General features: G+C 34.9%; 1 protein-coding gene across 4 annotated transcripts in view; it reads left to right on the forward strand.

The window, feature by feature from the left end:
• The window catches only part of LOC138710368 (centrosomal protein of 120 kDa-like), a 66,850-nt gene that overhangs the window by 8,370 nt on the left and 46,341 nt on the right, over window positions 1–12,139 (forward strand). For 3 of the 4 annotated variants that reach the window (XM_069841237.1, XM_069841240.1, XM_069841238.1), the window contains exons 4-5: window positions 6,228–6,326; window positions 11,819–12,013. In XM_069841237.1, coding sequence (XP_069697338.1) covers window positions 6,228–6,326; window positions 11,819–12,013 — 294 coding nt within the window. The remainder of the gene's footprint in view (window positions 1–6,227; window positions 6,327–11,818; window positions 12,014–12,139) is intronic. The other variant, XM_069841239.1, reaches the window with a different exon arrangement.

Raw genomic sequence — 12,139 nt, forward strand, 5'->3', positions numbered from 1 at the left:
ACATTAATTTTCTTAATAAAATCTTCCTTTCTGCCATTTCGTTTTCTTTTCTGAAAATTTAATCCACTTCCATCATTACTAGCCATGATGTACAGTAGTGGCAAAAAAAAACCGGACCGGCCCTTGTAGCTGATTTCAAACCCTTGTTCACTCCAGAGCATGATAGACTGGTAACTAAGACTTTCGCGGTTCGAATCCTGCGTGGGAAGGAAACTTTTTTTGTTCCTTATTTCGATTGCAGCGAAATTTTACTACTTAATTAACTTTTTATTCCCAAAACATGAATTTTACTAGCAATCGAAAAGTATTGGAAATAAACTTGAATAAGGAACAAAAAAAAAAGCTTCCTTCCTAGGCAGAATTCGAACCACGAAAGTCTTAATTACTAGTCTATCGTTTTCTGGAGTGAACAAGGTTATGAAATCTGCTACAAGGGTCGGTCCGGTTTTTTTTTTTTGCCAATACTGTACAAGAGACTAAAATGGAATGCTCAATGACTTCATTGTTGCAATATGAAACATTTAAATATGTATTCAATTTAACACAATGCTGCCAATAATTATTGTATAATGCATAATGTACCTAATCAATTCAGTGCTGAAAACATTTAACAAAAGAACAACCCATGTCAGCTGACAAGGGCAATTTTTGTACGAAAGCAGAATGACATGGGCTGTTTTTGTAGAATCGGTGTTTTTTCTTATGGCTACTGCACCTGACACAGATTGTTTTTGGCTTTTAAACACATTTCAGATTGTGGCAAAAATGCGCCTTCACGTGATGGTGCTCTTAACTCATTTTCGTTAAAAATTGACAAGGGCTGTTTTTGTAATAATGTCTTCATATGTTTTCTCTGATTGAGGTTCTGGCTGATATGTATGTATTTATTAACATTACAATTGGGTATAAACCTGGTGGCAGTGATATATAATATATAATAAAGCATTACAATAATACAATAATTACAGCAATAAAAAAAATAAAATAAACGTAAATTTACTTCTAACTATAAATAAATAGATGCAATAAACCTAGGACTATAAATAAAAACTATGCTATAATAACGCCTACAATAAGCAAAAGTAAACCTAACCTATTTCACCCAACTATTACCAATTTAAGTAATTACATATCTCCTTAATTAATTACATATCACCTTAATTTATTTATAAATCAACTTCATTACATATCTTAATTAATTACATAACAACTTAATTAACTACATGACACAACTTAGTTAATTACACTGCACCTACAAATTACATTGTCAGTCTAATCTTTTCAACCTTTCCTTAAATGTATTGATTTTGAGAGGACCACCCTGAAAGATTTCCGCAGGTAAGCTGTTCCAGTCTACTATTGTGCGGTTAACAAAGGAAAATTTTGCCACGTCCGTTCTTTGTTTTCTACATTTAAACTTCCTAATATGATCAGCCCTGCCTAAGTATAAAGGTGTTACTAATCTAGCATTGATGTCGGTCCTTGCTTTGTGTCCCATTTGTGCCTTAAACAATGCGGTGAGTCTGATTTTTCGTCGCCTTGATTTGAGAAGTTCTCACCCTAAATCTTTTACTATCTTTTCACCATGTCCCTTTCCCATTTTGACATATTTTGCTGCCTTGTGTTGGACCTTTTCTATTGAATCGATTTGGTTTTGTCTGTATGGATCCCACCCTATTCCATATTCCATAAATCTATATACATCAAGTATCAGGCAATACATCTCACTTGACGATATGTGTCGGAGGAAGAACAATTATTTATATGCATCTGAAGTCTGATTAGTGTAATGTGTTACTAGTCAGCAATGTATGCAATGGAGGGAAGAAAGGAACTGGTCATTCTGCCTCATTATCTCGTGGCTTAGTTGCCTGATGAATGGTGCCTGATTGTTGTCACTTTGTCAGGTTCAAACCTGTCTTCGGACAGTTGACTAAACAACAAACAAATATAGCAGAACATTGCTAATGATAACATACTTCACTCTTGATCTGAAAGAGGTAGAAAACAATGGTGTATTATCCTTCACTCTTGCTTACTTGCCTGCAGTGTCTCATTCAAAACCGCACCCACTCAAAGATGAAGTAACACACATAAGAAAATAGAAGTAATGTCTAAGGTAACTAATTCAAAACATATGCATTTAAATTCTGTTGATATTAATGTGTTGAAAATACGAGTTCTGATGGTTTTATGGTTCCTTCATAATGCAGCAGACATATTTAACAGCAGTATTTTTTGTTGCATTTAAATTCAACAGCAGGACCCAGATAATGGTGACTTAAAAGTTTACATAAATTAATTACCTGCAAAATTACCTTAAAACCATACAAAATTACCAATATTTACACAAAGAGATACATAGAATTTTAACAAAAATGTTATTACTTCATTCTAGAACAGTGATGCCACCCATACAATATTCATACAATGGGTCTACTATCGATAACAACTCAGGATCAGGAATTACATGTGCGTTATTCTCATTTTATCAACCAGCAGGACATCATACAACAAATTTTGATGCGGAAATAATGGCTATTCATATCTCACTCCAACACCTACTATACAGAATAGATAAATTTCAAAATGCTGTCATTCTCTCTGATTCTAAAGCAGCATTATATGCAATAAATTCATATAAAATGATGTCAATCCAAATTAAAGAATGTCACAAAATGATCCAACAACTTCAAAACCTACAGAAAAGAATTCAATTGCAATGGATACCTGCACATTGCGGAATTGCTGCAAGTGAAACTGCTGACTTTCTTGCCAAAAAAGGATCCAATTTAATTCAGAATACAAATACAAGCCTACCTTTTACATCCATCAAAAGACTAATTAAAAATAAATATAAAATCAAGCAAAACCAAGCACTATGTACCAAAGCCAAAGATAAAAAATGGAGCATTTTAATAAAAAAACCAGAAATTATTCCAGAAATCCCACGTAAATCTGCAGTAGCAAAATTCAGACTGCTTACAGAACACGATTATTTGGCCAAATACTTGAATAAAATAGGAATTTACACAAATCCAAATTGCCCTCTATGCAACAAAGAAGAAGAAATGACTGAAGATCATCTCATAACCTGTGAAGTTCTACCTGATGGATCCACCACAGAGAAATATTGGAGAGCAAGAACGCTAATGGCTTCGTTGCCAAAGCCCGGCATTAGATAACAACAACAACAACATATTCAAAATACAATTTCTTGTAAACTATTTGAGCTAGAATCCTGCAACACATACCATTGACATTCTAATTTACTCTAGTTTTATTTTTTCATGTCAGTAGGGATTGTTCCATTTAAAAAAATGTATGTTGTGTAAAAAAAAGTACTTTTGCATCAAAACCGCACATCAAAATTACCTTCCATTTCAGAAATATTTGTGGTGCAAGTTTTAAGTGACTCACCCGGTATTGTAGTTTTCATTGAATTGAAATAATTATTCTAAAGTCGTATTATTTTAATGATCAGTTACAGTAGACATATGCATTAAAAATACTGAATCACAAATACCTCACTAAGCCTAAAAACTTTGTTGTCACACTGTATCATTGTATCTAATCTGTATTAACTATTCGCGCAGATACTTCCTAGCTACTACCTACATTCAAATTTTTGTGTGGAGCATTTTTTTGTCGGGATTGAATACATCCTCCTTCCTCCTCGATACCCCGTTTTTCGTATGAAGAATTGCAATGATTGTTTCGGTCTTTAGTTAGTTCCCATGATCTATTTTACATTCTTTCAGTTTACTGAAAACGCGTTCAATTGAGGCACTAGAAAATGAGAGAACCATTAACGGTGGAAAAACTGTCCTTAATTCAGGAAAAACTGCATCTCCAGCACCATTTTTATGTTGGATACTATTTTCCAATATTCTTCAGCTGATATAGAAGTTCAATCCATGAGTATTGCATGTGCTCGTCATTATTTGTTAACTTCCGAGGATAGACATTATTTATTTATATTCAATATTATTTGTTTAAGCACATTGTATATTAAGCAATTTAATGCAGTTTTATCTTAAGTAATAGAAAATATATTTATTAACGTTCGTACATGGAGCAGATTAGAAAGAGAGAGAAAAAACCAGACAAATGACGAAGCTTATTTGCTGCTTTCTCCCCACCCTCTCGACATGACCCATAGTGGTAAAAATTTGTTCTCTAAGCTGACACCATCCCTCTCAAGTTCATTGTTAGGCAACTGTCCACGTCCTTAAGCAGCATCCAGTATTTTCTCTCCTCACTCAGAATTTGAAAGCCCGTGAAAAAGTCGGTGAAGAAAGGATAAAAACCTTAAAGCATAAAACAAGACAAACCCAAGCTACACTACAGATTAAGTGCACTTCACAATCAGATAATCTGCTCAAGGATACCCGACAGTTAACTGTACTGTTATTTTATGTGCACATTTATTTTTTTTTAATTAACTACAAAATTTACTGGACCTAGCTGTGAGAATTCCACACAATTTGGCAACGTTGTTTCAGAACATGGTACACAAATGAGCTTAATTTTCGTTTCGATTGACGTCACTTGTGCACTTAATATGATACAGTAGAATTCCAATCATCATTCGAACTCCAGTCATTCGGATCCCCAATTATCCGAACCGATTAGAGGGAAAATACAAAAATTAATACTGTACAGTAAATTGTGAGAACATCGAGAGTGCGGGATCTTGCGACACAGAAACGAGTGACTTCTTCAAAGCAACGTATGCTATTCGAGATGTTCTAAGTAAAATAGAGTAAATAATAATAATACTAAACTGTCCCCAATTGAGGGTAGCCCTTATGGACTCAGTATATCCTATATATAGTATACTATATAGAATTATGTACTGTACTAAAATAAACTTGTACATACAGTAAAACCCCGATAAGATGCTGTTCAAGGGACCGGGTGTAAACCATGTATTAACTGGGACCATGTATTAGGCGAGTATACTAATTTTGACTTATATACAGTATCTATTAGCATTTTTCTTTATTGAAATACATGATTCATGAAAGGTAATATAGTATTACTCCATTATGTAATTACTGTACTGTACGTCAAAGACATTTACAATATGTGCTGTACTTAACTCTTTTGAAAAAAAAAGTCATTTATAGTTGTTTGCCGTGTGCGTGTTCTCCAAGTCCTCATGTTTACCACACTTCAGTTTCTGCGATTACATCCTCCCGACGTCGCAGCTGTAGTGATTCAGTCGCGATTTTTTATTATTGTTCTTAATGTCGATGATGGAATTCCTAATGAATCAGAGAGTTGTTTCTGAGTAAGAGTACTGTTCTCATCATACTTTAGTAAGATTTCTAATTTTTCCGACACAGAAAGGGCTTTTTGTTTAACACTCATTGTCATTGTAATGACATTCACAGTCACTTCAATACACTAAAGGACAACAAACTGCCCAGCAAAAATTTCCAGAATTTTATTACGGCCGAGTGAGGAATGCTGTTTGAGAGAGAGGGTTAGCAAGAGGGTGAGGTATTGTAACTGTATGTAGGCTTTAACCGCGCAGGTAAAGAGTCGAATAAGAGAGCGTAACAAGAGGGTGGGGTATACTAAGGTGTGAAGTATGAAGATTTAAATGCAAAGGGTCGAATACCAATACTTTTCAGGTTAATGGCACCAGTGAGTTCAATGACCAAGATGTTTCATTGCTGTTACAGTACGTTGCTGGAAATTACATCGAAAGTATTTCACAAAATCAGTATATTATGCACAAGTTGAGTGCAACAAACAGGGTATTTTATAAAGGCGTTATATATGAAATGTGCAGGAACCTGACAAAAAAAGTGTATTACACGGGATAGCGTAATAAGCGGGCATCTTATCGAGGTTTTACTGTAATACTGTATGTTAATTTTTAGTTTTTATTTACCTTAACGTACAATTTTAAAAGTACAGTACAGAACATACATACCCATGTTTGCTTAGTTAGTTTTATCAATAAAAATTGGGTTTTTACTTTGTCAGACATCGTTTTTTCTTAATTATTCCTGAGCTATATCCAATTATCCGGATTTCCGCATATCCAGATCAGTCCAATCCCCAATTAGTTCGGATAATAGGAGTTCTACTGTATTACATCTGTCTATTGTACTGTAATTTCTTACCTGGACTCCAAATAATTCTTGGAACTTGTTAAGTTATGTATACATTACTAAAATTAAACTATACCAAATGAACTAATATTTTTATAGGAGATAGGCGAATCTTGGTGGGAGTGGCAGAAATTGATTGCAGCAAAATCACCGTACCCTGAACTTCTATGCAGCTTGAGACTCGAAGAAAAACTGAAGGTACGTTTATTTTTTTATTTATATTTTCTTCTTTTATTATGCCTAGGAGTACCAAAAACCACATCAACTGTTGCCCTAGAAATTGAATGTAATATTCAACCAATCAGACACTATATATTACAAAAGGATCTAAAAATACATTTAAAATTGAAAGCCTCACCCAGATCTCAGATGTTCTTCAAACTGTCAGATGATATCCTGTGTAATTTCTATAAAATAAAGAAAGAAGAAATACCAATCTATATCACAGACACACTCATTGCTAAAACTCCAGTTGGGAACGAAATTCCTCCATGGAAATGGGTGATTCCAGAACATAACATACAAATTCCAGGAAATCATTCCAAAATGATCCTCCATACATTCTTAAGTTAGATGCCATGGAACTACTCTGCAGCACATATAAGGATCACCTTCAAATTTATACAGATGGATCTCTAAATCCTAATAATGGGACATCAGGAGCAGGGTATTATATTCCAAAATATCAAGAAAGTTATTTTATACCATGTTCATCCTCTTCCAATCTTGACACTGAATTGCTAGCTATTGATGCTGCTCTTCAGTGTGTTACTCAGATTTCTGAAAAATCTATTTGCATACTTACCGACTCCAAGGGGGCTATATTTAATATAATTAAATATGTACCAAACCTATATGCACATAGAATTATTCCAATTCAGAAACAACTAAGTAAACTAACTATAAAAGGAAATAACATTTCAATGGATACCTAGTCATTGTGGTATACCTGGAAACGAGAAAGTCGATAATATTGCAAAACAGGCAACATATTTGCAACCAAGACCTCTTCAAGTGATAACTCTATCCAGTTTTTTTGCTTCAGTAAAGTCTCATTTTACAAACCTATGGATCAACAATTGGCTCTCTTCTGACAAAGGAAAAATTTTACAGTCTGTACAAAAGAAACCAAATGACCTGGAAATGTACAAAAACTTGCCCAGACATGTTCAAAGATTTTTAACAAGAGCCAGAACAGGTCACATTGTCACTCAATTGTACCTATGCCGATTTCACATTTCTGATAATCCTACTTGTCTGTGGTGTAATAATCATGATGAAGATCTGGAACACATTCTTCTATACTGTCCATCCATAAACCACAAAAGAAGTAAATTAAAATCCTCAGTACCAGTTGCAGAAGACACAGCCCTGCAGTATATACTGACTACACCCCAACTCTGGCTACTAGCAACAGGCATCTATAATGAACACCGATCACAATATCCCTCATTTCTCGTGAAAAACAACTGAATAGACTATAGTGGATTTTATGTTATCAGCAAACAGCTGGATACATTAAGAAGATTGATGGTACAATGGTACGCAGACTACTCAACATACCAATGAACCAACAGGATTACAACGAAGAACTAAATACAATCAAATACATAGCTCAAGAAAATGGATACAACACCAACATAATAGACAACATAATACGTAAGACAAAACATAACCACAAAAAACAGAAAAATACAACACAAACAGAAGAACACAAAAAATACATCACACTAACATACGAAAACAAAAACACACATAAAATTGCAACCTCATTCAAGAAATTAAATTACAACATCGCATACAGAACAAATAACACTCTACAAAAACATCTCAACACACAAATAACAGAAACAAACAAATACAACCACACAAACTTATACAAACTCAAATGTAACACCTAAAACAACTTCTACATAGGACAAACAGGCAGATCATTTCAAGCACGTTACAAAGAACACCTCCACATATGCAGAACACATCACAAATGCCAACCACACCTACAGAGACATCAACACAGACATGGAAATACTGCACATCCAACCAAAAAGCCAGAAACTCAACACACTAGAACAATATGAAATATAAAAACACACGAAAACACACCCCAACGATATTCTCAACACACAACTCAATTTCAAAACACATACACTCTTTGACTCTACACTACGAACGCACCCTCACAGGAAACAACAAGTGGCACCAAGACCAACAACGACAAGTTCTGAAGATGACCCATAAATAGGTCGAAACATGTAAACAAGATACGTTAAAATTTAACTCAAGAAAGTCTTATCATACATATTCCGAAATAATTATTTCATTATGAATTTGTAGAAGCTTCTGTCTCAAATTATTGCTGAATCAGCAAACTAAGACTGTTCTCGTCCTGTGTGATTTCAAGCAGAGATGGATTGATGCCACATTTTCTCAATATTAAGTGTAAGTGTTTGAGAATTACTTTATGACAGTTTTTCCTACCCTTTCAGTAAGTCCCATATTCAGATTAGCAACAGTTCTTTAATGATAGCAATTACAATAATTGTTTGCTGCTCCAGATCTTCTGCATTTAATGCTTTATTAATATATTTCGCGCCTCTGGTGTAGTACAGTTGGCTAAGGCACTTCCTGCCAATCTATAGCTGCGCTTAGGTGCGGGTTCGATCCCCACTTGAGCTGATTACCTGGTTGGGTTTTTTCCGAGGTTTTCCCAACCATAAAGCGAATGTCAGGTAATCTATTGCGAATCCTCGGCCTCATATCACCAAATACCATCTCACTATCACCAATCCCATTGATGCTAAATAACCTATTAGTTGATATAGCATCGTTAAATAACTAAATAAGAATATATATATATATATATATATATATATATATATATATATATATATACCGGTATATAAAATATATTTTGCGCCTCATTGGTCGTCTTATTTAATAAGCAGATGAGGAATTAAGGTTAAGGTTCAAATAAATTATTTTTCTGGGGAATACTAGACCTTTTCAGAGTAGTGCTGCAAACTTTCTCTGCCAAGAAACTGATGGAAACTAGTGATGGAGTGTGATTTGAAGACCTGTGATTTTATTGCTGTGATAGGTTTGTCACTGGTTCCGACTATGACTACAGTTCCAAAATCACAGCTCCGAGAATTCACCATTCTGCCTAATATGTGACACTGTTTGACAACTGATGTACATATATATGTGACAAGTCCAGAGTCCAGAAAACTGCAAGCCAGAAGATTAACTTGAAGGATAACTCAAGTGGCAATAGGTTAATGTTGGCAGCTCTTTGATACTGAAGCTATGCACCTGCTATATTCTTCCAAGAATGATTCACTTAATCATTCGTAAACATTCTTGGACGAATATATACGTCCACACTTCGCAGTAACAGCTCAGAGAGTGTTTTGTTTTCAGTATACATGCCCTGGTAACCACTACTGTTGATATAAGACATGTCATCGGCATATCAATTCAATTCTGCAAAAGAGTGATAAACATAAACATCTGTCAGCTCGAGATGAGAAACATGTATATTCCTCACGGTTTGTTCAGACATAAGTAGATGGCAGTGATATTGAGTTCTAGTCGACTTAGAAATCTACAGATAGGAAATGGAGTACCATAATCACCAAGAATCCTCCGAACACAGTGACAAAATCGATATTATCTATTGCAACGATTTTTCAGAGCTATCACATTTCGGAGCTGTGATGGCAAAACGCTATCACACCCCACCTCTAATGGCAACTATCTTTTGGAATACAATGCAGCGATTCACTGTCTGATCTTAAACAAGTTAAGGAATATTGCTGTACATACTCGAACATTGCATGGTCATCTTCATACAGATTTGCAGCCTAGCGATTACCATCTTTTTATGCATCAGAAAAAATGCCTTACATTACAATGCTTTGATGATCACGAGTAGTTCAGTATTGAAGAGTGGCTCAACTCATAGGGTGCAGAACTGTATAACAAAAGAATGTGGAAGCTCGTTAAATGCTACAACAAGTGTATCAATTTGGCTGGAAATTATACTTACTTACAAATGGTTTTTAAGGAACCCAGAGGTTCATTGCTGCCCTCACATAAGCCTATCTTGAGCAATATTAATCCAGTTTCTACCATCATATCCCACCTCCCTGAAATCCATTTTAATATTATTTTCCCTTATACATATTATCTTCCCATCCACGTCTCGGCCTCCCCAAAGATCTTATTCCCTGTGACCTCCCAGCTAACACTCTATATGCATTTCAGAATCGACTCATACATGCTACATGCCCTGCCCATCTCAAACATCTGGATTTAATATTCCTAATTATGTCGGGTGAAGAATACAATGCGTGCAGTTCTACGTTGTGTAACTTTCTCCATTTTCCTGTAACTTCATCTGTCTTAGCCCCAAATATTTCGGAATATGTATGATAAGACTTTCTTGTGTTAAATTCTAATGTACATTGTTTACATGTTTCGACCTATTTATGAGTCATCCTCAGAATTTGTCGTTGTTAGTCTTGGTGCCTCTTGTTTTGTTTCCTGTGAAGGTGTGTTCGTGTGGTATAATGTAGAGTCAAAGAGTGTGTGTGTTCTGAAATTGAGTTGTGTGTTGAGAATTTCGTTGGGGTGTGTTTTTGTGTGTCTGTATATTTCATATTGTTCTAGTGTGTTTAGTTTCTGGCTTTTTGGTTGGATGTGTAGTATTTCCATGTCTGTGTTGATGTCTCTGTGGGTGTGGTTAGCATTTGTGATGTGTTCTGCATATGTGGAGGTGTTTTGTAATTTTGTTATGGCTGTGATGTCTTCTTTGTAACGTGTTTGAAATGATCTGCCTGTCTGTCCTATGTAGAAGTTGTTGCAGGTGTTACATTTGAGTTTGTATACGCCTGTGTGGTTGTATTTATTTTCCTAAGCACCTTATTCTCGAATACCCTTAACCTCTGTTCATCTCTCAAAGTGACAGTCCAAGTTTCACAACCGTACATATTGAAGAAAAATAATGAAAAGTTGCAATTTTGAGTTGCATATAATAAAATTTGCAACTGTATTGATGATGCTTTAATGTCCATGTGAAAGTTACTTTTCCTCGTATCTTACCATTGTTTTCTTTATGTGCGACATTTTAGCAAAATTGGATGTCATAGTGAAAATTAAAAATTTCTACAACAAATGAAATGGGGAGGGGGAAACTAAGAGGGGGAAAGAAAGATTGGTCAACCACATCTCACTCAGAAACAATTGTTGTATTGTGTTATAATGGCACACCAATTACAGCTCTTTCTAGTCATATTTTTTAAAAATCTTATCTCATTTTATGTGCATTTCTATAAAGAGAGAAAGGTTAAGTTTTGAATACATATTATGAGATTATTTGGTATTTTTCTCAAAATGTGAACAATTTTGACAGAGAAGAAACCATGCATGTTCGATATTCTAACTAATTGTATTAGTACTAATAAAATTTTGATAATACGAACATAAAAATTGAACTATCAATATTTATATGGGATTTCTGAAACAATTAGCAATGTAATCAGACAAGGAAGCCTAGCAATATAGCTACCAGCTAATATACCTGCATTATGCATTATTTCGAAATGTGTGTTTCAGACATACGACAGTAAAAGTAATTTAAAGGGACTTCTTCCAAGTGGACTGTACTTTTTTATTGAAAAAATTTTCAGTCTTTATCACAGCCTAGCAAGGAAAAAAGAAATCGCCGTCGAAGAAAGATAATGGTCCAGCATCCCCATCCCAACCCCTGTCTTATTACTCGATTGCATTCTGACAAGGGGATCATCCAGATCGGCTCTGATGAGACTGCAGTTGACAACTTCACGCTCACTATCTACGTGGGGCTGGCAGTGAACCTGGACTTGGTGAGGAGCTAACTGAAATTAAAGATTTTAGTATAAGGAACAATTGAAAGGGTGAGAATGATATAGTTCTAAGCCACACAGATAAAATTTTACAGGGGAGCTCATTAAGTATTTATAGTCCAATGC

The sequence above is a fragment of the Periplaneta americana genome, chromosome 12 (assembly GCF_040183065.1).
Source record: "Periplaneta americana isolate PAMFEO1 chromosome 12, P.americana_PAMFEO1_priV1, whole genome shotgun sequence".
Lineage (NCBI taxonomy): Eukaryota > Metazoa > Arthropoda > Insecta > Blattodea > Blattidae > Periplaneta > Periplaneta americana.